General features: G+C 39.1%; 2 protein-coding genes across 15 annotated transcripts in view; both read left to right on the top strand.

Annotated features, from left to right (window-relative positions):
• Positions 1-394: 394 nt before the first annotated feature.
• On the top strand, positions 395-2,246 carry LOC308361890 (uncharacterized protein C10orf143). Its single transcript, XM_080834367.1, has 4 exons — positions 395-508; positions 931-1,068; positions 1,425-1,484; positions 1,912-2,246. Exons 1-4 carry the CDS (start codon positions 431-433, stop codon positions 1,939-1,941), a joined length of 306 nt encoding a protein of 101 aa, XP_080690493.1. The 5' UTR covers positions 395-430; the 3' UTR covers positions 1,942-2,246.
• A 13,376-nt stretch (positions 2,247-15,622) lies between these two features.
• ebf3a (EBF transcription factor 3a) overlaps positions 15,623-26,152 on the top strand; it is a 94,553-nt gene continuing 84,023 nt past the window's right edge. For all 14 annotated transcript variants that reach the window (XM_080835323.1, XM_080835324.1, XM_080835327.1 and 11 more), the window contains exons 1-6: positions 15,623-16,130; positions 16,399-16,555; positions 16,926-16,989; positions 17,402-17,457; positions 19,806-19,879; positions 21,330-21,398. In XM_080835323.1, coding sequence (XP_080691449.1) covers positions 15,997-16,130; positions 16,399-16,555; positions 16,926-16,989; positions 17,402-17,457; positions 19,806-19,879; positions 21,330-21,398 — 554 coding nt within the window. In that variant the 5' untranslated portion in view covers positions 15,623-15,996. The remainder of the gene's footprint in view (positions 16,131-16,398; positions 16,556-16,925; positions 16,990-17,401; positions 17,458-19,805; positions 19,880-21,329; positions 21,399-26,152) is intronic.

The raw sequence follows: 26,152 nt of genomic DNA, 5'->3' as shown, positions 1-26,152 counted from the left end.
GCTAATATCTTACTAATAATGACCCCCCCCCGTTTAAAAGGCAGATGGAATACCGCATTCATCAAAAGCAAAACATGGTGCATCCCGTCCCATGTGATGGCCCTATGTTGAACTGTGAAGTTGATCAGTAGAGATGGTATGACCCACACCAGGAAGGACGTCCTCAGTGTTTGGATAACTTGCGATAGCTGTTTGTCTGCTTGTAGTTTGTTAGTGTTCTTTTGAAACAACAAATTTAATAGAGTGTAGTCTTTTAAAGAAATACGTTTGCCGACAGTTGACTAATCTTACCGTTTAGAAAACGAGTGCAGCTATTTGACTTTAGCTTGTCTGTGTACTAACGTCTGCCTCACTCGAGGTTAACTGTAACGTTTGCTGGCAACGTTTCAAAAAGTTACAGGACAAAAACTTGGGCTAACTTTTGCTAAACATGTCGATGGATTATGTAACTTCTTTCCACAATAAACGACGCCACGAAGAGGAGCATGGAAATTGGCAATGTCAACCGGTAACTTTGTGTGGCGAGCTAGTTAAGTGAGAGCTAGAGCTCTCCAAGTGTGTAAAGTACAAGGCAAAATCGTTGTGTTCAAAACAATATATTAGGCGTTAGGCAATATAGGTAAATAAATAGAAACGCATTTATGTGACCATTATGACAATTGTCGCTATTTCGGCATTAACAGTGGGATAGATTGCTAGCTAGCTAGTTTGGCTATCCTAGCGTATTCAGGTTGAGTCATTCATAACATTGGCTTGCAACGTAAGCCAACTAACGTTATCTCATGTCTGTCTAAATTAAAGCTAAAACGATACACGAGTAGTCTAGGTACACCGTCGGGGATTAGTTTACAAAGGCTAGTGTTACTTAATCATGATTTTGAGTCATTAGGTGTGCTAATCATCTGTGTTTACGTTGTCGACTTTGTGCAGAAAAGGCTGTGCCGTGCAGACGTTGGTTGTGGCCACATTGAATATGGCGCGGTCCGCGAATGTCCCATGGAAACATGGGAGATCCAGCAGCGAGTCGTACCGAATGGGAACAGAGGAAACGAAGTCGTTCATGACATGGTAAATGTGACAGTTACCGTACTTTTTTTGTGTTAATGGTGTTTCTAATTGTTTCGTGAATGTGTAACAGGATGCTATCAGATGGACTAGTTTTGATAAGGTCTGATAAGTTAATGGGTTCTAAGTTCTCATTCTGTTCGTATTCTCTTAAGAATTGAGCTAAAGTAATATCAATAGTACTATAATCTGCTCTACCGACTCAGTGATTTGAGGGTTGAATGAAACGGGCTAGATCAGTTACCAGTTTAGTGTGCTTGACCACGCACAAGATTAAAGTTATAATGGCCTTTTTATACATTTTATAACTTTATAACCTGACCAGCTTATTCTCTCACTTGTTCTCTCTTTCTGTAAAGAGTTCTCCAGAAGGCAGAGCATCTGCGCAGTGTTGCCCAAGATGTATGGCTGGAGAGTCTGTAAGTGACATTAACACTTACTTTATTAAAGTTACAAAATGTGATTATTATTGGCATAATGCAGTCCACATCAAGGTATCACAGTTAGTAATGCAAATATAAATACAGCATACATTTAGTTCACACAACCTATTATTGACTTAACTTGTAGATTTTTGGAAATATTTCACCTTCTTGAAAAATCAATATGTATCTATAGTGATATAAAATGCACATTTAGAACAATATGCCCCTAGGCCAAGGTATCTTCCAGCTGATCTCACTGCTTGATACTTTATTTACACCTTGGGAGAAGGCAGTGTATATGAATTTAAATGATCTATAGATAAATGAACATACCACATGGAATTAAAATGACTAAATTATTAAATTTATTTTTTAAGGTTACCTGTGTCACATCAATGCTTTTCTGCTGTCTTCCACTCAGGGACACATTAACCACATCATGGGATATTGATTATGAAGATCTTCAACCAAAACGCCTTCGCTAGAAGTGAGAGGATGGGTGACCAGTCCTGATTTTGTAGATGCCAGTTTGTCCTGCTGCCCTATGCAAGCAATATGGGTGCCTTGCACATTTTTTTAATTCTCTGCCAAGTACTGTACTCCAATACTGTTTACATTTCCCAGTATTTGTAATGGCTAAAGGGCTAGTCATTGGACAACTAATTTCTCACATTGTAGATGAACGAGGTAAATGTAGTACTACAGTGTAGTTAATGAAGAATCCGTCATCAGGACAAAGCCATGACAGTGTTTCTATATTCACAAAGGGAATCTGTAATCCAGGAAGCTGGAGTAAATATGTAACCAATGCAGGGACACTTTGAGAGGTAATACAGTTGCTATGATCAATCAGCAATGATTAGGAATAGAACTCAGTCGTTTGGTATTCAAATTATTGTCCCTTTTACATATAGATATATGGTATGAAAAAAAAATGTTGAATAATTCTGAGTGGTATGATTAATTAAGAATGTTAATCTTGAAAACTGCTACAACAATTAAAAGCATTTCAATGATTTAATTGAAATGGTTTAATTATGTATGGAATTCTTATAGACTGTGTATCTCATAGATACTAATTCATTTATGGATATAACATGACCCTTTTATAGTGTCCAAATCATTTCCAAACATCACTGTGGAACATTGTTGTGTCAGATTAAAGATGTAGAAAAATCTGCATTCAAAATGTAGAATCGTCCATGTAGTTAAACTTTTTCTTCCCTGTGATCTTTGTATAAACCTTGGGTTTAAACAATAGCAATGTGTTTTGTCGTCAGTATGGTGGGGTTTCAGTGTAGTTGTCCATATGTGCTGGTTATGAGTCCATATTGCATCACCAAATCACAGAGCTGCTGTTTTCCTTCCTCTGCACATTGCACACAAGATGGTGCTGTGCGGTATCTTTTGTCATCCCTGACTCACTGGTTTTCATGTCGAATGTCTCCATGAATCATACAGGAACTTGCTCTTGCGTCTTGCTCTTGTACTAATTTGTGTATTCATTCATTTTTGTCAAAAAGCAAATAGCATTCCCCAATAGGAATAGTTTCCGCTTCTAAAGATATTTTTAGTGAGGCATTGAAAAACATTTTTGTACGTAACGAGGGAAAAATCATTGTTCTTTTTGCTCTTTACTATTTCATGGCATTTTTTCTTTAAAATGCCTGTGTAAAGACATTGTTTCTCTAATAACTTTGTGGGTACACATTGACTAGTCCAAAAAAAATGTAATTTCTTCCAGGAATAAAATAATTGATACCTTTATTACCTGTATCTTTGCCATGCGATTTTCTTTTATTGATCCTAAAACCATGGTGGTATTCATACAGAGGTTTGTCATATGTGCCAGTGTCTTGGTATTCATAAGTCATTGTTTCTGCTTTTGTAAGTTCTAAAGGAATTACTTCAGCTCGAAAGAAGCCATCAGGAAAGGCTGAAGTTTGTCGTAAGTCAGCCAAGCTGGATTTAAGTGTATTACCAGCACAATCTCTGCTGTCCTTTCCCCGGTGCAGCCTGGTGTACAAGGAGAAATGAGAGTATGTTCTCAGACAAAGCTTGACCTCAGGGACGTGGCTCTGAGGGCCTAGATTTTCAATAATGTAAGACAATAAAGCTTAGGCTCGTAACCTGCTGCAATATGCTACAAGTGTAAGGAGCTTAGCGCCTAATAAAGCAAGGGGAAAGAACTCATCTTCAGACTCATATTTGGAGATCAAGCCTGGCCCCCGAACACTTCATAAAGACAGTAATGAGGTAGCCAGTTATGGATGAGGGGATCTACAGCTTTTCTTGCTGGTCAAGCCCGACACCTGCCATCTGATGTTGAAGATATGAATGAGGGCTCGAGCGATTTCCACTGGGCTTTTATGACAGGTGCACATCTGTTTATTTGGAGGTTAACCCTTTGCCATGTTCTCCTCTCCCTACCACCGTGGTTGCTGACCTGCTGCTATAGTGTAGTCTCAAACTTGACATTTTCATAAGTGGCCCAAGTTGCTGCTTGTGTCCTCAGGGGCACTGGGGCTATTAGAGTTTTATTGTAGAGAACAGCAGGTCATGGTGCACTGGGGGGAAAGAAAAGCCCACCTGCATTTTTGTTGTTATTAACCTCAGTGATGAAACACAGATGTGGCGTCTGAGCATTAAAGCAGCTCAGTGAATTCACATTACACAAATGCAGAATTTAAGATATACTATTTAATCAAGTATAGCATTTAAAAAAAATAGGAACAAAATAAATTAAATCCGTAGTCAAAGGTTGGCATCAAGTCGGAGGGACGGAGTAAACAGTGGCAAGATATTTCTCCGTGCTCTGCTTCCTAAACCCGGGCCCTTTCTCTTTCATGAATGTGTCCTTCACTGGATCACATATACTCTTACAGCATTTCCACCTACTTTGTTTATGGGGCTTTGATCCACAATATTCCAGTTAAAGTTACACCCATGTACTGCAAGGTGAACCTTTCCTCATTGTTCCCTATGGGAACTCAATACCCGTGGAGCCTGTGGCTTTTTCACCACAAAATCCAGTCCCTTTAGTAACAGAAATCTCTAAAGATGCAGAACAAAAGGGCAAACACAAAGACACAATTTTTTAATGCTCTCTTTAATGATACAGATTTGCTCCTGTTGCAGAATGTAACTAATTTAGTTTGTGATTTTAAAGGGAGTAAATATATCGGTGCTTTACTGTGCAACAGTGATGTTAATATATGAAAGTATAAATAAAAATGAGCTTAAGCAGTATTGGATAAATCAGGTGGACACACAGGCTAAAATATTGATCTCTGCTCAACAAAAATCCTAGCCACGCACTCTTTGTAATGACATTGTATTATGGACAATCATAACACAAAAAGACTTATCTGCAAGCTCCATTTGTTGTTGTCTTTGATGTATGCTTCAGCAGCCTTTGTGAATGTACGGCTCACACAATGGGCTCAGGAGACTATGAACATTGTACATGTCTTTTTGTGCGTGTGGATGGAGAGGAAACGTTTGAATAATAGCGTGATAAAGGTGTCTGTCCTTTGAGTCAGAAGATATGCTATCTCATGAATGTGGTCCTTCATATGTGTTTTCTGCTATTTTCAATGATTTCCAGCTGACACGAAGAATCTTCCACTAAGATCCTTGGAGATATTTTTGGAACTAGGTAAGTTAAAAATCCTCAGTCATATGGAACTAGCATAAACATGTTTAATTGTATGCTTTAGAAAGCAACAGCACATAAACTTTCTTGTGATACCAGTACTACTACTACTACTAATATGCAATCAGAATATTTGATCTGAGTTTGGATAAATTGCTTTTTAAGTGAGCTAATTCTTCTGAAATTTTAACATTTCACTGAAGTCTACAGAACCTAATAAAAATCAATAGCTTATTTACAAAAATGCACATAGTCATATGTTCCATTTTTTATTTGCTTGATTTATAAGGACAATACACTGAGGGGGACCTGCAAACCCATTGGAACAAATTGATTTGCTGTTGACATTGGTTCTGCAATCTAATTAAGACCATTTCATTTTCAGGTTTTAAAAATTAAAATTAACAACTAAGGGAATTACTGTGGAATAAGCCCACATTAACATTTTTATTATTTTGTATTATTATCTGAGTTATTGGAAGTAGTTGCTATAATCAGGAAACAATCTAAGATACTCAATAAACAAGACACATTACTTGCACAATATTTTATTTTCACATGACAATTTGCGCACATTTTCATTCTTGATAAAATCAGTTGCCAAAACATCCTTAGAATATTATCAGTTTTGAATAGCATGAGGCAAACAGTATTGTACAGTTTAAAATTCACTTGTCAATAATAGGACATAAACACATAACGAGCCTAGCTGAACTCTCCCATGGCCCACAAGTAGGGCAGAAGCTTAGGGAAACCAGGCATTGAGGCGTCGGGAAATGGCCTCAAAGGTCATTTTCTATAATAGCGGGGAAAGAAACATGTTTTCCAGTATTGGTGAACAACAGCCATTGAACATGTATGCTGATTTAGAAAATGTTCAATAAAACGATACAAAAACATACAAATGCTTTTTCTAGTTTAACCCTATGTGCTTCAACTAGTCTCCCTCGTGGGAAAAGAGACCTGAGCAAGACCCCTTTTCTCGGAAAAACAATGGCAAAAAGGATTCTGGTATATTTAAGGGTTATTTACTTAGCTGAAATCACCTTTGTGCCTTATGCCTCGTGTCTTGACAGCGCTCCCAGCACTCTGTGTGCTCAAAGCAGTCCCTGAAGAGTTCAGCAACATACATGGTATGCAGTGCCATTCTTGTGTCGACCTGCCAGTCAGCAGTCAGACACAACCGATGGTGGAGGCAATGTTAGTGTTACCAAACACATGAAAGCAGAGGACTCTCAAAGACGGCTAATGTCAGGCAGCGTGTCAGAGAAAGCAGGTAGTTTTGAACTGAATGAAGCATCTTAGGAGGAGCAAAAGTGTGGAGGAGGGTAGATATGACTGCTAATGCCCACGTTCTCACCCATCTCCAAGTGCCCATAATGTATGATAAGAAGGATATGAATTGGTAATGCTTTCAGCATCGCTTGCAGTGCCATTTTGCTTGTTTGAGTCTTTTGACTCTCGGTTGTAAATTTGGAAATCTTTACGTGCTGATCCACGCACCCATTTGAAAGGTTAAAATTAAATTCATGTCAAAGATGTTGTGGACCTAAAGCACATCCCTCAGGGAGAGAAATAGAGGCACAGGGAATTAAGATGCATCCTGTTCTCATAGAGGTTAACGTCTTAACTTGCATACTCTGAAAGGCTTACAGGCTTCTTCCAGGTCCACTCACTGTATCTGGCTTGAACCTTTCGTAATGCTTCATTTATTTACCTCGAGCACCCATTCCAAATCAGCACATCACTGGAGCTTTTGCTAATTAGGGGGAAATATAAATTAAGACTGCATAAACACAGAAAAGTGTTAACCTAATGCAAGTGCTGTAACTGCGCAAATGTTCAGATTCCTTAGAAATAATTGCTGTGTTAACATTCTTTGCAATTATTGTGGGTCTGCAAAACTGTTAACATCGCAAAACAGGAACCTCCAGGAAAACCATCCACAAGAGATGTAAATAGGGTGCCAATGGGTGTGATGAACACTCATTTTGCAAATGAGTGCTTCTTTAGAATTAAGTGATTAGTCAAAAATAAGGCAGCTCAGTGATGTTGAAGTTTTACTATATAGAATGTCATATGTCATATTCTTTTGAATATAAGAAATACAAATAACATCTGAGAGATTGGACAATTTCCTTTTTCCTTTTCTGTTCATATACTGCTTACCCCCAGGCTTGTTGTTTGTTTATGTCTCCAATTCCTTATAGTTTTTCCATAGTACAGAATGTATTTTTATATTGTGGAAATACATTGATACAAACAACTTCCCCTGAAAACCAGTTTGAAACTCCATCTTGTAAATCAACTGAATGTATGTTTAACCTTTCTTGTCAACAAACAACAAAAGTAAATAAATCATTTCTTAGACTGAAACTTCAATTCCAGGCATATACACAAATTTCTTTAGCAATTACCATTTAAGTCACCTTATATCACCACAATTTTATGAAAAATACATTTGGTGTGGTTTATGCAACCCACCCACACCCTACGCTATAGTGTGGTTGAGGAAAGTCACTGTGCTTTGTTCACAATAATCACGTCCTTAAAGTAACACATTGATGAATGGGGTCTCAAACCTGAACCATAAGTCAATCAAGTATCACAGCTCTTCACAAAAACTTGCCACTGGCAGTATCACACATACAGACACACACTGTCACAGACACACACACACAAACACACACACACACACACACACACACACACACACACACACACACAGTGAAAAAGACGAATAGATGGTGTTAACCCCTCATGTATGAATCTACTGCTATAAATTTAAAATGTGTTTACACATTTTTCACCTCCATGCCACCTTCAAATATCTCAAGCCATTTGCCAATTCTGTGAACAACAGCGAGTTGCATTATTTTGGTGTTTTCACAGCAAAGCCCTCTATCTCCCCTCTGATAATGAACGAGCTTCACACATCTGCCTGAATTGCCACTACTGACGCCCTCTGCTCTGCGGGCTCCGATGCAACAAACCATTTCTTCAACAATCTCAACCCCTGAGTTGTCTAAGCACAAAGTGGAATGAATACATCATATGCTAGTGTGCTATTGGATGTGGCTATTTCCTCAAACACAATTATTACTCGAACAAAACATTGTACTCCACTCTCACAAAAACATCCACCCACGCTGCAGAGTTCCGTGCTTGTCTATGAGTGCACAATCTCATTCAGGTCATGGCAAGGCTCTGAAAGTCTGCAGCCTGTCAACAGTCTGGCTGTTTTGGATTTGATGCCCGATGCAATGCAATGTCAGCAACCCAAGTCTTTGCAACACTGTCTTTGCTCCCATCGAATGCTCAGTGAAAAGGTTCAGTCTTCACTGATGTTTTTTACAGGGCTTCATGTCCTACTTGGGTGGGCTGGCACTACAGGTATGGGCATGAGAGTGAGGCCCATGGGCGGTCCCTTAGCTGGGCTCCACTCTTCCCCCAGCCCCCAGTGCTCCCTCTTTCAGCACCCCTTTGCCTTCTCCAACAAATGTTATGAAGATTTGTTGGAGAAAACTTTTCAATACGAGCAAATCTGTCTGACAGAATGTCATACAATATGTGTTAGGGTGAAAAATCCAGAGATTCTAATGATTTATAATGACTTTTGTGAATTATTCAGTGGTAGCCTAAAAAAATAAACTGACACAAATGATCACGTAAATTCCCTTAAATGAATTGTCATAAGAGAGAAGAGTTCTAGTGGTCAATCCACTGATAAACTCTCTATTAATTGTCTGCCATTTTGACAATAGAATACTAGTCTCTAAGTGATTTTTGTTTCGAAACCCAACGTCAATTTTCAAAACCACAGGGACAGAAACACCTGCCAAACTATCTGTGCCTAACCTTTGCCCTCTGACAAGGCTGGAGGCTTCGAAATGTAATTTAGCTGGACAACAAATAAAGGTATGTGATCATTTCTGATTGGCTTTTCATTTTCTCTTTCGGGTAGGATGAACAATTGTGTTCCTGGGAAAGTGCATCTCACACATCAGAAAATGTGTAGGCCTCATATTGAACTAATATGAATAACATGATGCATTTCAAATAGTTTTATCATTGTACATTTTATTTGTACAGTAAAAATCCATATGTGATGTACACATGGAGAAAGAGTAAAGGGAGTGTACTCTTAGCACATGAGCAAAATGGTGTCATCAAAACTTCTAGACATATTCCATATCAGATGTCATTCAAATTAGTATGGGAAACAAGTTGACTATTTACCAGACATTATGTTTAATAGTCTGATTATTTTTTTCTTTAATTCTAATCATGGTTCGTGACCTGTCAGTAAATTGGTTAAACTAATATCTTCATAATATAATCCCTTGCTCTCAGACCCTGACCAGTCCCACATGTATGATCTTCCATCTGCAATGCCAATCGGAATTTTTGTAGGCTACAGACAAAGAACCTAGTGCCTAAAGTCAGTGTGCATTTAAATGGATATTTAGGTTATAGTTTATTTGCAATAAGCCTGGTTAATAAAGGTGTTAAGGCTACAAATTACATCCGACAATGCTTTGCATCATAATGATAATCATTTTGGTGTCTTCGAAATCAAATGTAATGTTGATGAATAGTTAGATAGTTCTTCACCAGTCTAGCACCGTTTGCTGGCCTACGAGGTAAATCACCCGAGATTAGAATGCGTGTCTAAATATATTTTTTTTTTCACGTGTAACTCGCGGTTAATCCTTATGCCTATTTTTGACCAGTATTTCCTCAAAGAGCTTATATAGCTCTCTTCAAGAAAGGTCTTACTCCAGATGCCGGTAGGTGGGGCAATAGCACCATAAAATGGAGTTTCACGCCAGAGAAACTGGCAATGGCTTAACCCACGGGCAAGTGACTGAGGGTTACAACGAATCTGTAGAGAGGAATCTGGTTTTCCTTTCTGTCCCAATTGCTATGCTCCAGATTTTATCATTCCAATCCATAATTCTGATGCTATTATTCTAAGCACCGGAAAAAATAAAACCTATCATGCCTACACGATTGTGAAATGTTGGTTTATAAACTACCAGTTTGCACATAACGCACACTTTCACGTAAAACTGTAGCCAACCCCAAACCTTTAATTGAGGTAAACTTTTTAATCTGTGGACCTTATTTATCACTTAGGCTACGTGAGGTGGAGCTGACCCAACTACATTTATTTTCAGACTCGATTTCCACTGGATATTTTACATGTTAATTGTCTAGAATAGGTCTCGGTTTCTTTATTCAGTTTTTTCTCCTTCTTTATATCGGTATTGCCTCGGGCCACGCTAAAGGCGCCCCAAACCGCACAGCTTCTCCCTCCTCATTTTAGGATCAGAATGAAAATGCTAATTATATGGCAACTGAGCCCTTGACATAATTTACCATTTTCACGTGTTTTATAGTCCTCCAACAAAAATAAATGCAGGATCATGTCATGTGTGCACAGACCAGTGCGCAAGGCTCAAGATAATTCTGCAGGGTTGAATAACGACAACACTGACAATAACAATAATAATAACAATGATAATAGGAATAATAATAATAATTTACTTTCATTTTAATCAAATTTTCCAATTTGTATACATTTGGATGCGCAATGACACTCAGAAACACGCATATTTACACGACGGAATCTTAAAAACTACATGCACCAGAAAGTGTACACATATTTCACGTGATTTCGAATCTGTTTCAGCTTTCCAAGTTTTAATATATAATATTGAAACTTTTAATTGAAGACTGGATTGTATTAGGACATCTGGACTGACGATATCAAAGCTGACACCAGCGTCCCAGAGGTTGCTGAAATTTCAGAGTTAATTAGAACGATACATGTTTAATTAAAGCCAATTACAATATCTAAAATGACCTAATCGAACACTGTTTCTACAGTGAAGGTGCCCCAGTTGTGTTTTTTTTTTCATTCGCAGTTATGCATCATAGCATAAGCTACGTTAGTTTTACTTCAGTTTGAAAATCTGTTTGGCAAACTTTTTGGAATGAATTATTTCTCGCCTTATCAACCTGTGTAAGCGCAAATCATTCTGCGGGTCCAGTTTGTAAATTTGTGGCTTAAAAATAATAATACTAAGCCAGTCATTCTCAGCCATGCAAACAAAAAATGAAGAGTGTTTTAAATTGTTCTCATATATGCTTTGCATAGCTGACATTTTATTTTATCTTGTGAAGAGATCAGAAAGAGGAAAAACTCATAAGACGATGTTTTTATCTAAAATACGCGTATGACGACAACACCACTTCTTTTTCATCCAGCACTAAGTTATGGATCCAGATTATAGACTATTCTCTAGTAGGCTACTTACTACACAGCTGTTGGCGTAAAAGAGAAGAGTCCAGCGAATAAAATAAAGTATGGAGCGATACTTCATTGAATAAAATGATGTTTCAGAAGTGACAAATAAATAGAGCTCGGATTCATAGGACATTGATCAACTTTGCCAAAAGGAGGCGCTCTTTATCAAATTTCGGTTAGAAAATGTTCTGACCGTAAGTTGAGAATGAACCAGGCTTTGTGCTGCCTTTGAAACCAAGTAATTGGTACTTCCATGTACTTTCAGTCATTTGAACCGCGTACTTTCTCTCTCTTTTGTTATTTGTATATTAGAATTTGCCCATTCTTGAATTATTTTAAAATAAGACATAGGCTTACCATGGAAGTCCTGCCTTTGCATAGCTGTATGCATATCAATTAAGGGTAGGCTATATAAACTTCAAAACTGTGTATAGAATTATAATTTTAAAAGAAAGACTTTGCTTAAATGCATCATGCTAACTTGATTGTCATTGTATTCAATTGGAAACCGAACCTGTCATCTACAAAAATGTTTTTTAGATTTAGAGACTGCTTGTCATCACTTGCATTTTTAAGAATATAATAGCCCACTTTCACATTTGCCATGTTTTGGAAGTAGTGGGTTAATCATGCAGTAAATAATCGCAATAAATACCATAGGATAGGCCTGTCGTGGAATAACTTCACTGTCCCATTCGCTTGGCGCAAGTGTGCAATGTCAGTTTTGATATCTGATGATGTTCATTGTGGTGGGACCCCCAACAAACACACTGGACTAACCAGTGTTGAATGTGACTCTTGGTCACAGATGAGGATGCACCTTGCTATGAATTAATGTCTATATAATGCGACAGCATGACACTTTTCAATCAGTTCAATTTCCAAGGAACTGTAAAACTTTCTTCCAGCTGTGTGGAATAGACTTTCCACCATCAACGTTACAACGATTCTGCTGTTATCGTACTGTTAGAGCTCCCATGACTGTAGCACGTTAGCTCAACGGGCTTCTCATCTCTGTGTAGGCAGCGGTCGCGTCTTGGGCTTGCATCTAACATTACAGACTTGCCGCTTTGGCCGACAAGAGCTGCACATAGGAAATCGGTGTATATTTAAGCTTGCTCTATGCGCTGGTATGATGTGCAGAGGACAGCTGGGCAATGGCCATCTGACTGACTTTGCCTTGACATCTGGGAAACCCACTGGTGTGTGGCACGCGAATCGGTTGATGTCGCTATTTAAATGCAAATTTGTGGGGGATCATTGAAGCCTCACCCCGTAAATTCACACAAAAGGAACACTTCACACACAATAAGGAGGAGGGTCGTTTCTTCGGGAGGTCTTGGCAACACCAAGCAAATCTTATTCAAAGCCACACACCTTCTGCATGACTAACTTTCCTTTTGTCCAGCGTCTACTATAAGCACACTTCTCAAAATAAGATCTAACATTAAGGACATAACATTTACATTTCTTCTGAAAGGTTGTGCAATTTGAAATACATAGATACACAATTTATTGTTTTTGTTATTATTATCATTATTGTTATTATTATTATTACTGTTGTTGATGTTGTTGTTGTTTTTGTTGTTGATGATGTGATGTTGTTAATATTATCTTGATACTTTAAACATTATACATATATATGTGTATTGTAAATATAATAATTTATGTTCAAATAAACAAACACTTGTATTCCTCTTCTGGTGCGACCACATCTGTGTCAGTGTGCAATGTAGTCAGCATATGACAGCCTCTCCTCTAACATCAACCCATATATCACATTAAAAATGGTTTATACTGACATATATATATATATTTATATACTGTGAGAAAGACAAAGTTTCTCTTAATTTATTTAGCCTATGCGGAAGCTTTTAAGAAGAGTCAAAATTAAAAGTTGGTGAATTAAAGAGCGCATTTTCCACGCTTTGGATCCTGGACCAGATGATCCTAGAAATGAGCTGAAATAGATTCAGGCTCAGCGCCTGTTGTGAAGAGCAGCTGATTCCCCTATTTCTGTCCAGATGGCTTCTGAACACAGATTTGCATTCATTTTCGCCTAATATCTTCCAAAATAGAGGGGCAGCTGCATTTGTTGTCAAATAAGGTTTAAAACTCCTTTTTAGGACAGGATCGTTACCTACGTGATGGGGTTGTTGAACTTTTCCTCTATTTCTCCAGTCAACAGTATCAGCTTTAAAAGGATTTGTCTTAAAATCCTAATTTGGTAATCAGATCGAGATCACCCTAATCTGTAATCTGTAGTACAGATACAGTAAATAACTGATAACTTTTTTTTCAGATATTGAAAATATAGCCAACGGTTAATATACACACGATTCAAGTTTTTTTAAATGATAAAAGAGCGCGTTTATTTGTTTGTCACAAATTAAGTGGATGCCATTTATCGTCTTTCAGTTATACACAGAACATGTCATCTGAAGAAAAGATAGTCGGCAACGTAATACACACACCCTTCAACATGCGTCCATTAGTAGTTTACACGTGCGTAGCGTCAAAACTAAAACTTCAAAATATATTGTATTTTTTGTCATTAAATCTTACTAATCTTTTTTGAACATGTAATCTTATTTACTCAAATAATCATAAAATATAATTTTATTATACTTACGTACTTAATTAGACGACCAGGCAATGTAATGGATTTTGAGACGAGGCAAGAGCAACAGCTTTGATAATTCACTTATCTTTGGCAATAGTCATTAACCCCCAACACCAGCAAAATAGATTGCTCTCTAAAACACATCTCTCTTCCTTTCTACGTCCCCCATCCCACCCCTTTAGTGCAGAGGGCTGCGAGTCCCTTGATAACCCAAATCGGACTTCGATTTTTGCCGATTAATTAAAATATGAACATTCACACCCTGACAACTGGCAATATGACTCTTCTGCCTTGCAACCCTTACAAGACTGCGCATCAAAACGGTAGCTGTTATTCCATACAAAATATTGTATGTATTATAATAAAAGACATCCACGGTCCGCTCCACAGACGGGGAGGTTGGACACCGTATCCCCTAGGTAACTTTGCTCCCACTGCTGTGCAGGAAGTGTACCAAAATTAACGAGAATTACCGCCTATACTGAAAAAAATAATGTATCAGACAATCAGTGCATGGGATCGCCTTTGTCAAGACATTATAGTTTGGGCTTAAAAGGGAATTAGATAGCTCGCATTGAGCCGTGGATATCGAGTTGCATATATTCCTTTCAGCTCACAACGTGTACCCCACAGATGCATTTTCATGTCATGTGTCGTGATAATAAATATCAGTCTATGAAAATGATTTGGACGTGTTTTTTAGTCTGAGCCATATAAACTGCAACGTGTTGCTGTATATTATAAATCCATTGGTTGTCAGTGGTCAAAACACCGTTTCACATCAGTGTCTAATAAGGGTCTTCCGAACCGTGACTGTCATTTGCATACCATACTCATGAGCATCTGACATGGGCAGTAGTTTAATGTTTTTGTTGATATTCCTAAATCAAAGCGCGCTCAACGCATCTTCTCAGTGAATAATGGATTATAGTCAACACCGTTTTCAGCCAAATGACTAGTGCAACTTTGCTCTCATACTTTTTCCCTGGCTGTTATCCGGTTCTTACACATGCAGCAATAACAAGAGTAACATAGCATAACGTACCTTCACTAAATCATTAATTGCATTCTAACAACATTTAGCAACATCTGGCAATGGACTGGTCATTTTGAAGAGGGACTATTGTGAGCCAATAGCCTACAACTTAATAAAATCTTCATTCCAAACGAGAACCCTGTCTACAATGAAAGGAAAAGTGGCGATCTAGTTCTCAGGTTGCAGGAATAGTAGTAGTATGTTGCGCACTCACAGATTCAAGCACCGTCAGCGACAGGAATTGTCAGCCTTCCATATTTGGGCAAAGCCACGCCCAGTGCGCGTCACATTCTGACAGTGCGGATCCCGTGGGCTTAGAGTTTTGGCTCCCGGGAAAGGTTCCATTCCTAGGGGATAGAGGGCTGAGTTTTGTATGCTTCCATCCATTCTGCAAGACGCTAAAGGCCCCTCATCAACCTCTCCTGTGTCCGGGAACACCTCCATGGTAATCATTTTTTCGTTTATTTGTCTTTTGGAGCTGGAGCGCCTTGCCAGAAGTGGTCGATTCAGCAGTGTCCTGAAGCTTTTTTTTATGCTGTTGTAGGATGACACTAGCCTGAGAGCATCAACACATCACAAAGTTACAAGAAATGTTTTAGTGAATTGAAAAGATTCACTAACAATATCCTGATATTTGAGCGACTTCTTCGGCGAAAGGATCACGGTCCAGGCTTCAGTTTTCTACTCTGCAAATTCTTCATGTCGTGCCAACGCAGGACGGGTTGAAGACGGAAACAAGACTTGCGAACTGGGTTTTCTCGCTACAAATCAAGAAGGAACTCTTCCTCGTGTCTTCGAGACTCTCGGAGAACATACGCAAGAAACGCGTTTCTATTTTCACCTCTTTGGCTGGAGCTGGTTTGTACGAAAACTGTTTTAATGTTTGGAATTCAGGAAAATATACCCAGAGGAGGGACGACTATGAAAGAGGAACCGCTGGGCAGTGGGATGAATTCGGTCCGATCGTGGATGCACACAGCTGGGGTAGTGGATGCTCAAACTGCCGCCCAAAGGTACGTTTGCCAAAACATCCGATTTTTAATGCATTTCTCAGATCGACCCTAAATCCCCACAATGCCATGTATCAATTACAATCTCCCAGTGCACCTCTTGAGCCCCTTTCCCTCCGTTCATTACATCATATTACTGTTAAAGTGACAAATCAAGAAATCTCCTGTCTCTAAAACGTGCTTTCGCCATCTCCAATGTTTTCATTAGCTGCATCTATCTCAAGTGTATCTCCCTATTTAACCGAGATGGTTTCTTGTGTTTTCCCCGCAGCGGTGTGGGTTTGGCTCGGGCACATTATGAAAAGCAACCGCCATCCAACCTCAGAAAATCCAATTTTTTCCACTTCGTCCTGGCTTTGTATGATAGACAGGGACAGCCAGTTGAAATCGAAAGGACCGCTTATGTGGACTTTGTGGAGAAGGATAAAGTAAGCGTGTATCGTGTTAATTTCACTTAAACATGCACTTCATATTGTAAAACTAGGTCGTGGAGAACACACGTGTACTTAATGTTGATAGGGGTTTCTTACAGATATCCACTTACCACACAACACTTTCCCAATTTTTTAACATCATACCTTTTACATATATAGACTAATTTACTTAAATCAGATTACATTTAGATCTTTTCTCACTCAGACATTAATAAACACTGCAAGTCATCTGGTAGTGGAACTACATGTAGCCAGGCATGCATCTAAGACATTTATTGCAGAATAAACTAAACGCGCATGTCCTTGTGTAGTAACAGTGAAAAATAAGATCACAACATCTGATTGAGACGTTGCTTATTTTCAGGAGCCAAACAATGAAAAAACTAACAATGGGATACATTACAAACTGCAGTTATTGTACAGCAACGGTAAGTGACAATTATCTAAACAGATTCTCTGAATTACCACCCAGTGCAAAAAAATAAATTAAAAAAAGAAGGGAAAGACTGAACTGACTTTGACATCATTACTAGCTTATTGCTCTTATATATTTTTTTTATAGCCGATGAATTTTACTTTTAGCTTATTAATACTTTCAGTCTATTAGTATAGTTATAGCTGTCAAACAATGAGACTCGGCAGAGATTTATTATTGTTGTTCTTGGTAAAGTTTTTTCTTTTCATGAAGCTGTTATAGTATATTCATATTTCTGTTGCATTATCATTGTTATTTGCTCAACATAACCCCTGTAGAAAAGAATACCATGTGAAATTTAGCGTGGTACATATATTGTGTAAGGATTATTAGGTAATTAAAGCAACATGCGACTTCTTTTACAGGCGTCAGAACAGAGCAGGACCTTTTCATACGATTAATTGATTCCATGACAAAACAGGTAAGTCACTTATATTATACTTTTGCTGTTGCATGATTGTCAGGGAATTGCGCGCTGTTCTGTTTTGACACTCTCTCAAAATAATAATTCGTAATGTAGAATGTTTTATAAATTCAAATACAAAGCCATCGGTAATGTTTTATATGCTACAATGCTGGAACTGATGTGTTTTGTTATATGGGGAATAAATATAGTAATTTATTTGTGTTTTCTTTTTAAATTGAGTGCTGTCTAATTAGAAATTGTGAACCTTTAGCCTTTACATGTACGATTTTTTCGCCGCATAATGTAGGCTAACATCAAATATGCACCTCTCGCCGGACAAAAACCCAAAACCAAAAAAAAAAAAAACCCTATCCCTTCCCCATTATTCAAGTTCTAAGCTCCAGGGGTCTCCCGAATCCGTCTGTTTCTGTAGCATTTAATACTGGACACGTTCCTGTAATTTGGGTGATGTGAATGATAGTGTTTTTTTTGTGTGCATTTCTCTCATAGGGCATTTTGAATTTCTGCAACAGCTATGTCGTATCTCAGATCATACGGTCAACATGAGATTCTCTAATATGTTATTACTGTTAATTTGATTTTAAAGACACTTTTATTGTCCGTTGGTTTGAGGGGTTGAGTGATGCTTAGGTCAAAAATAGGCACTGTGTTTCATCATAAATGTACGCGCCTTGTTTCGCCCCATTAATTCATTTTAGTCCTGAATCATTGTCGTCACGCTTTTCAGCAACTTAAACTTGGGACTTCAGCAGGAAAGAAACTACAATTTTAATTGATGAAGTATTTACAAAACCCCAGACATAATATGTTTAACATTTACAACTTATTAATTGTCTGTCTTAAAGTATAAGCTATCCAACAAATATATACAAGAGCTGTTTTTATCTGCCTAAAGTCGCTATTAGCTGAATGGCAGGGTATATAGTGAACTCTTCCTGTTAGAAGAGTCCCCTTTAAATACGGATGTATGTGATATTATCTTGTGTCTTTCCGTTTCTTGGCAGCTCTAATACAACTGAAAAATGAACGTTTAATCTCAGGTCTCGGTGATGCGGTCTGTATATGATCAAAGAGTCAATGGCGCTGAACAGTCAGTTTATGGATTTCCGTATCTTAAGGAGACGGGAGGAAAATAAATCACAGCAATCTACATAAATATCGTGTTGGCCAAGTAACACATGTAGATACGGTACATACAATACAACTCCAGTAAGCTACAAATAAAATCAGATAAATATCCACTAAATATTTGCTCAAACGCAAGAGAATTAGGCCTTAACATTCTTTATTTGACTGTATCATAAGTGACTCTTTTAGCAGAAAATCGAAGTGCTGTCTTGATAGTGATGCCTAGTTATAGGCTCTATCTCTTCACGTGGGTATCTCTTATTTATATTAGTCTATTTTTCTCGCTTTGTGTTTGTTCTTTTACTGAAGACCAGAGAAACTGCAATAGCTTCCCGTTAATGAACTGGTATTTTTTCTTCCGCTGCGGCTTTGCTTTTGTACTGGAGCTGGGTCCGTGCGGCAGTCACAGGCGGGCGGGCGCGTTGGAGTGTGCTCTGCCACAGTACATCATAGACACAGGGAGGGAGGGAGAGGGAGACGGAGCAAAAAAGAACTGAAGGCGAGCGCACCTACAGCTTTACGCCATCTGTTAAAGCCAATGCTCAAAAATTACTCAACCATACCCCCGACACCGCTTTTTATCCAAAGAAAAATCATTGTTAGCGCTCAAAATAAACAACAGATTGCCCATTAGCACTTTCCCCTCAAATATCTACAGATTATAACCACGTTGATGTATACGGTTATGGGTATTATTTACCGTGCCCATCTGCATCTTAAAAGCATTATGTGTGTGATTTCCATAAGCGCTAGGACTGTAAGATAAAAATCTTAAAGGTCTTAAAGTCCGAGAATATGATATTATTGTTTTTTTATGATGTTACTTTCATGTGGAGAGGGTCAATAACAATATTTCCAGAGAGTGATTTTAAAATGGTCCGCATCTTATTTACATATGCAAATAAATCAGCATGGTTGTTGAATGGACTATACCAGTAGACTATATGTAGCAAATAATACTTTCATTTATTAATTCCATCATCATGTCTTTGCTCTTAAGTGGCTCAAACTCATTTTTGAAAATAACGAAGTCGTCAATTATACTTAATTGGAAAACATATTTTTTTTTCATCTAATGATGCATGGATTTGTTTTCTGGACACTTTTACATTTTACAATATATGTCTTCCAGTCTCTATTAGCGCCACGTGCAACTTTTTACATGGAAAACATACCCAACCAGATTCTGAAATATCTGTCTTTTTTGTTTCAAGGCTATTATTTATGAAGGCCAAGACAAAAACCCAGAAATGTGCCGTGTCCTTCTTACACATGAAATCATGTGCAGGTAAGAAACATTCTTGACGCATGTCATACGTTAATTTACCAGCACTGCTCGCTGGTTTATGACTGTATAAATTAAATGTTTAATGTTTGCATTTAGTTATATTTGTGCCGTGCGTATGGGCTATCAACACTTTTTATTGTGCGCCCTACCGTGGTCAGTGGGTTGGTCAGTCGCGTTGTCCCCCAATTAATAGATCATGAAGGCCGTGACGATAGGCGATGTGTTGTTTGTAGGGTATTGTTCTCGACAGTTAACTGTCTTTCTGTTGACTGGGCCTACAGTATACTTGTTACGATAGTGATAGTCTATCAGTATTATTGTGATGCTGAACAAAATGATAACAGGTCATTGACAACATCGGTCTCCAGAATGCTTTCGACTGGACTCACGAACACGGGAACATGTTAATGCATATACATGCACCCTTCTTCAATAGCTAAAAACGGAAACAGTTTGGTTAGCCACTCAACTCTGAGCGCTGAGGGTTGATGCGCACTAGGCTAATCTCTCGGCGTGGTTCTTCATTGTTATGAAAGTACCTGAGCTACAGCAGCTATTAAACCGGACACCATTTGACACGGTGTTTTGAGTCAGCACGTTGGACAGCATATTGAAATGTACAACATGAAAAACATTTGGGTCGTTTATTAATCTTTAACAAGCGACTCACTCAAGGGGACAAAGAGTCGCCCTTTCCGTCATCTTTCTACAGTATATTGCACTGTAGTCAAACTCAGTGTTATTTATGTAGAAAAGGCACAGATGTGAAAGGGAGCCATAAGTGGAGGACTATATTTCTTTAATCACTTTAGCTGTCAGCTTTGGAGAGCTTTACATACTCTCCATACCATATGGTGTTAATTTAGCAAATTTGGACATGTAACCATTATACAAGTATGCCTTTAACAAATACAAGTAGCATAACATTTTTTTGTGTAATTTTAGCATTAATTAAACCTTCCATTATGGAACCACTGGTATGTTTCTTAAAAATGTAAGCATTGTCACCACTTTGTGTGAGATTGATGCAGGCTTTTGAGCTTGTAATTAATAAATGCCCCACAGAAATAGTGGTTGAAGGTGGCATCTTGCATCCTCTCCAGAAATAACAGCTTGACAATTAGAGGTAAACAAAAGCTGAAGCTGTGAAAAGTTATTCCCCTGCCTCCTGGCATCGCCTCTTCTCAGTTCACTGCTAAGGCAAACACCACAACATGTTGTTTTCCATCTTTTAGCAGCAGCGCATTGCTAGATGTTTACTCGGCGCGATTCTCAGAGAACCACACCAATCAACAGCGGCAAACATGGCCATGATCATCAACTAGCTTCATGAATGATTTGGGAGGTGGTTGGGGGGGGGGGGGGGGGGGGCAATGTAAAATACACTGCCAACCAACAATAGAGTAGATGTTTTTGATTGACACATTATTTTCTCCCTCTCCAACCAAAGCCGGTGTTGTGACAAGAAAAGTTGTGGGAACAGGAATGAGACCCCTTCAGACCCGGTCATCATTGACAGGTAAGGCATCATTTTTTTATTTTGTCCACCATGTCTTTCCTTTCATGTCCTCAAGATATGTGCTTGTCGTCCTCCCAAGTCTGTGCCAGGGTGAGCACTCGTCTGCTCTGTGCTGTTTGTTGTTGTGCGGCGTTGTGATGCACAGGTGGGTTGACTTGGAAACCTGGTCGTCTCTGTGGGGATTCAGTAATTGCTCGCGAGTTGTCAGGTGAAGCAGTTTCGTCGGCCTCTCCTCGTGCTGTGAGGAGCAGTTTATACCTAGTGAGCTGTTGGCTTTCAATTCAGAGGCGGATCGTCTTCATCCTCATTTGTTAACAAGTGTTTTTATTCTGTTTCCCTCCATCTGATTGCCATTATTTTGTGAGTTAGCACTGGAAATGCTTCTTGGCTTCCCCAGATGAGCATTCGACTCACATGGTCGTGTAGTCTTGTCTTAAAAAGGCCCTTTACATAACTGTTGTGTTTTAAAGTGTGTACATATAGATTGGTATTTGGTGTCGGTAGTTGTTGGCTATGTGATGATTAGGGGGAGCTTATATAAAATGGATTGCTGTGGTGGCTGCAGTGACTGTAACTGATGTTTTAGGTAAAAAAAAAATTCATACTGTTTAATCGCCCTGTGCATATTGGTAATACTTTTTTTTTCAAATTGTCCTGTTGCGATTTCAATTCAAATTTAAACATTGTAATTGTTACCATGATAATAGACAAGAATCACAATAGTGAAAATAATAATAATAAAAGATTTGAATTTAATCATCACTTAATAACCACATTCACTCTGACATGAGACAGAGTGACAAGACAGTATTTTAGGTTCAGGCTCTTAAGTGCTAGTGAGGTAGAACAAGTCCACCTTGCTCCATAAATCCAGAGTCCACATTTCCCCCACATGCTGTAAATGACCATGAACCCTCCGTGTCTGATGCCAGCACCGTGAGCGAGAGGAGCCCTTGTGAACTGGCAGGGGAAGGCAGCTCGGGTATTTGACAGACCTCACTGTTGCAAAAAAAGTTTCTCTCTGAGGGTGAGCTGTGCTGTCTACAGGCAGAAATTAAAGCAGGGGGGAGAAAGATGACAAATTAAGCCCAGGAAAAATATGCACCACCAGTGGATAGCAATGCTAATGTTTGACTAGCTGAAATAGCTGTTTGCTTAGTGGAGAATGTTTGGTATCTGACAGAGAGAACATCTCTCTTATTAGTAATCAAATAGGACTCACCAGTTGCTGCCGTCAGTCATGGACTGGGTCCACTGTCGGAAAATAGGTCTCACATTCTGGAGGGCTGATTTTATGGAAAGCGTCGTGTGCTTTTCGGGGCAGCATGTATTTGACATTGTTGCACATTCTGGGTTATGATGTCTACGTTTCCTTTGGTGTCTCATTACTGTCATGGCTGAGAGGAAACACAAATAATATTTGCTATTTCCTTTCTCAGTCGTCTACAGAACAGGAAGTCGCTGCTGTGTAATTTCAACATCTTACCCTTTAAGTACTTTTTAAACAGAGTGCATTAAAGCATTAGCTTGCATGGTTAGATGTATGGGAAGAATATTCAGAAGCGCCAAACAGATTTACAAGTGGCCCTTATTGTGTGTGTGTGTGTGTGTGTGTGTGTGTGTGTGTGTGTGTGTGTGTGTGTGAATGGCAATAAGTAGGATGGCAGGGGTGAGATTTATGTGCTGCTTGCCTCCACTCTGTCCGCTGTAATAGGGGAGTAAAGGGGGTTTGTTTTGGTACGACACACAGAAGATAAAACATGCATCACTTCCTCCCCCTGGTGCATGGGAAGTCTCAGCTACATGAAGTCGCTTTAGAGTTAGAGAGAGCCAGTGATACAGTATATTGCCTTCAAAGTAATATTAGGTGAACACTTAACAACAGGGCGTCATTGATATTTAACACATATGCTCTTCCTTCAAATTGCCTCTCTTTGTATTGTTGCTAAATAGAGTTGACGTATCGAGTGTCTCCAGGCTTTGTGGTTCAATCTGCTGAACAATGAGTGTAATATAAGTAAAATAGGAAAAGGAGTACAGTGGAGAGGAGGATTGGATCCCATGGAAGGGAGAAAAGGAAGCAAAAGGAGGGATATTGTCGTAAGTTCAAACAGTGGATAAAAAAGCTCACATTTTCATTGTGATGTGGTTGAATGGGAGCAGAGTATCGTTTTCATAGAGGAGCGATCTTTTCTGTGGCATCACAAAAGCAGATGTTCCTCATTAGGCTCTTCCATTGTCTGCATATCACAACTATGAGCAGATGATTTTGTCCCGTTGCACCACGAACATTTAGCCAGTGACTGCTGCAGCACAAGCCTTGAATGTCTGTAGTGTAAATGCATGTGGGCGCGGGGCAGAAACTCCAAAGCAGGAGGGAGAAAAACGCACTTGTATGGCTCTCCAGTGTTGCTCTGGTATTCCATTAGGCTGCTCTGTTTTGTGTGAGGCATGTGCATCATTAGGTATGCCTCTATATGATCTCCAAGTTAGTCTTGGCATGTGTCAGATTTGATGTTATGGAAATCATAGAGCATCCATGTTTGCTTGTTCTCTTTGGGGCGAGGGCTTGCATATCCATGGACTGACTGAGACTGCAGGCTGAAAGGGCTGATTGTTGAGGCAGACAAGGGAGGTCCGATTACGTTACAATCAAAACATTTTACAGCGATCCTCTATAGAGGGAGAGAGAGAGAGTGGGAGGGAAAGAGAGGAAAGGAGTCTGAGAGTGTGTGAGAGTGTGTGAGTGTGTGTGTGTGTGTGAGAGAGAGAGACGGATAGTTTTGCAGTGCTTGAGCATGCTGACTAGACTCGTGATCCATTATCGATAACGTTCTCAGCAACATTTTCCCAGATGGCACATGGGGCAGTCATACTGCTAGTTGGCATCGTGTTGGACAGTAACTGGCAACCTCACAGATCTGGCATTTTCAATGGAGTTTAGGAGACTTATCATTCCAAATGTGTCCTATTTTCCTGTAGTCAAGCCAGACATCTGTTTATCCCATTTTCTCTTGGACTTTGTTACAGCTTTAGGTTTTTGAAAAAAAGAAGGAGAAAAAAAAGTTGGTCAGATTTAACAGCTGTTACAGAATTTCAACCCCAGTAGATCTTTAAATATTTCAAACATTACCCCATGCTACAATAGATTATTCATATTTATCTGTTTAGAGGGAGGAGATAAAGTCAATATACGGATACATTCACTACCATATCAGCCTTGTATAGACAGCCTGGGGATCATGCTATATTTGCTATGTCAGATCCAGACTGTAGGTTCATTTACAACTGTAGCCTCTGCTTTTGGAACTAATAATGGTGGAGTGTCTGAAGACTGATTGGGGTTTTCCTAGCTGGCGGTACCCTCTTTCACTTCCTGTCACAAAGGTCAAGATAGGCTGACCTTTGTAGACAGCCCACTGCCTGAATTATTCATGTGATTGACTTTTTTGTCAGTCCACCCAGTTGTGCGTGGGGACATTTTATTCATATAGCTCATTTAAAGCGCTCCCCTGCACCTGTTCAAGTAATATCATGTAATTTGGACCCTGATGCTGTTTTTGCTTAACATTCATTATATTTCTTATTAGAGGACACTTCCAGAGGATTATGCCTGATTATTAGCAGACCTTGCCAACAGCCATGTTGAGTACATTTCATAGGTATTCCACTCCAGGTTTTCTATCAGTAGAAAAAAAAAAATGGAAAGCAGTCAGTCAAAATGTGACCGTTGCTCAAGCAGTTTTATTTCTTTATTTTGGAAGTCGGGCGGCTGGGGGTCATTTTTGTTGCTTCTCCATGACCAAGCAGACAAGTTAAAGCCCCCTTCTCTCCCTTATGGTTTGACAGAGGCCTGATTAAACCCAACTCAGAGAAAAGCTGTACAAATGCCAGCATTTATAAGGTCAGCGCTTTTGTTGGAAATGCTATGTAAATGAGGATCTGCAAAAAGGGACATTAAACAAAATTCAATTCATTGTCTCCCTTAATGTCATTTACATTTTGGCTAAGTCCCCGACTGTCAAGCAGGATTTTTGAAATAATTTTAATTACATATCAGCTGAAAAACAGAGAGGCTGTCTCACAGAGGTAGCATTTGGATAACCTGCAAACGAGGGTCTGTTTATTAACTTGCCTGAATGGCATGTTTTCACGGCATCTGCATAGAGTAATTAAAAGAGTGTTAAGTGTTAATTCCAGCCCTCCCTCCTCCACATAGCCATGAAAGCAAAGCTGTTGAGATGCAGCCTTTACACCTATGTAAGCGTTTTTGTCAGGCTTTGTCATACCAAGTGATTCCTTTTTAAAAGCCTTTTTTGGTTTATATGTGTTTATTATTGTTGTTGTTATTTTTTAGTTTTATTTGAAAAGGCCCAACATCCAGTAATGGCTGTGCTCTGCCTGGGCCTGCTGCAGCAGAGACTGCATTGATTCCAGCCACGCTGAGAGGGGATCTGATTAATGAGCGCGCATGCAGGAAATACATCTCAGACCAGGAAACAAGCACCAGTGCTGTGCACGTTCAAGTACACAGGTGTGAACATCTTTGAGTTATTTATGAGCGAGTCAGCAACCTCTGTGTTAGTGAGAGAGCACACTCGAAAAGCAGAAGAAGGAGAGAGAGAGAGAGAGAGAGAGAGAGAGCGAGAGAGAGAGAGAAAGAGAGAGCGAAAACCTCTTTCTCCTTCAAATGAACATGTCCGGTCAAAGCTAGCCTCTTATGGCCCAAAAAATGGCGAGGGGGAAAAAATAGA

Source organism: Sprattus sprattus (genome assembly GCF_963457725.1).
Source record: "Sprattus sprattus genome assembly, chromosome: 3".
Taxonomy (NCBI): Eukaryota; Metazoa; Chordata; class Actinopteri; order Clupeiformes; family Clupeidae; genus Sprattus; species Sprattus sprattus.
The sequence above is the reverse complement of the archived record's forward strand: the minus strand, read 5'-3'. Positions and strand labels throughout refer to the sequence as shown.

Coding starts and splice junctions, on each gene's coding strand:
- LOC308361890 (XM_080834367.1), top strand. CDS start 431: ATGTCGATGGATTATGTAACTTCTTTCCACAATAAACGACGCCACGAA. Junction 509..930: donor GAAATTGGCAATGTCAACCG/GTAACTTTGTGT, acceptor GACTTTGTGCAG/AAAAGGCTGTGCCGTGCAGA. Junction 1,069..1,424: donor ACGAAGTCGTTCATGACATG/GTAAATGTGACA, acceptor CTTTCTGTAAAG/AGTTCTCCAGAAGGCAGAGC.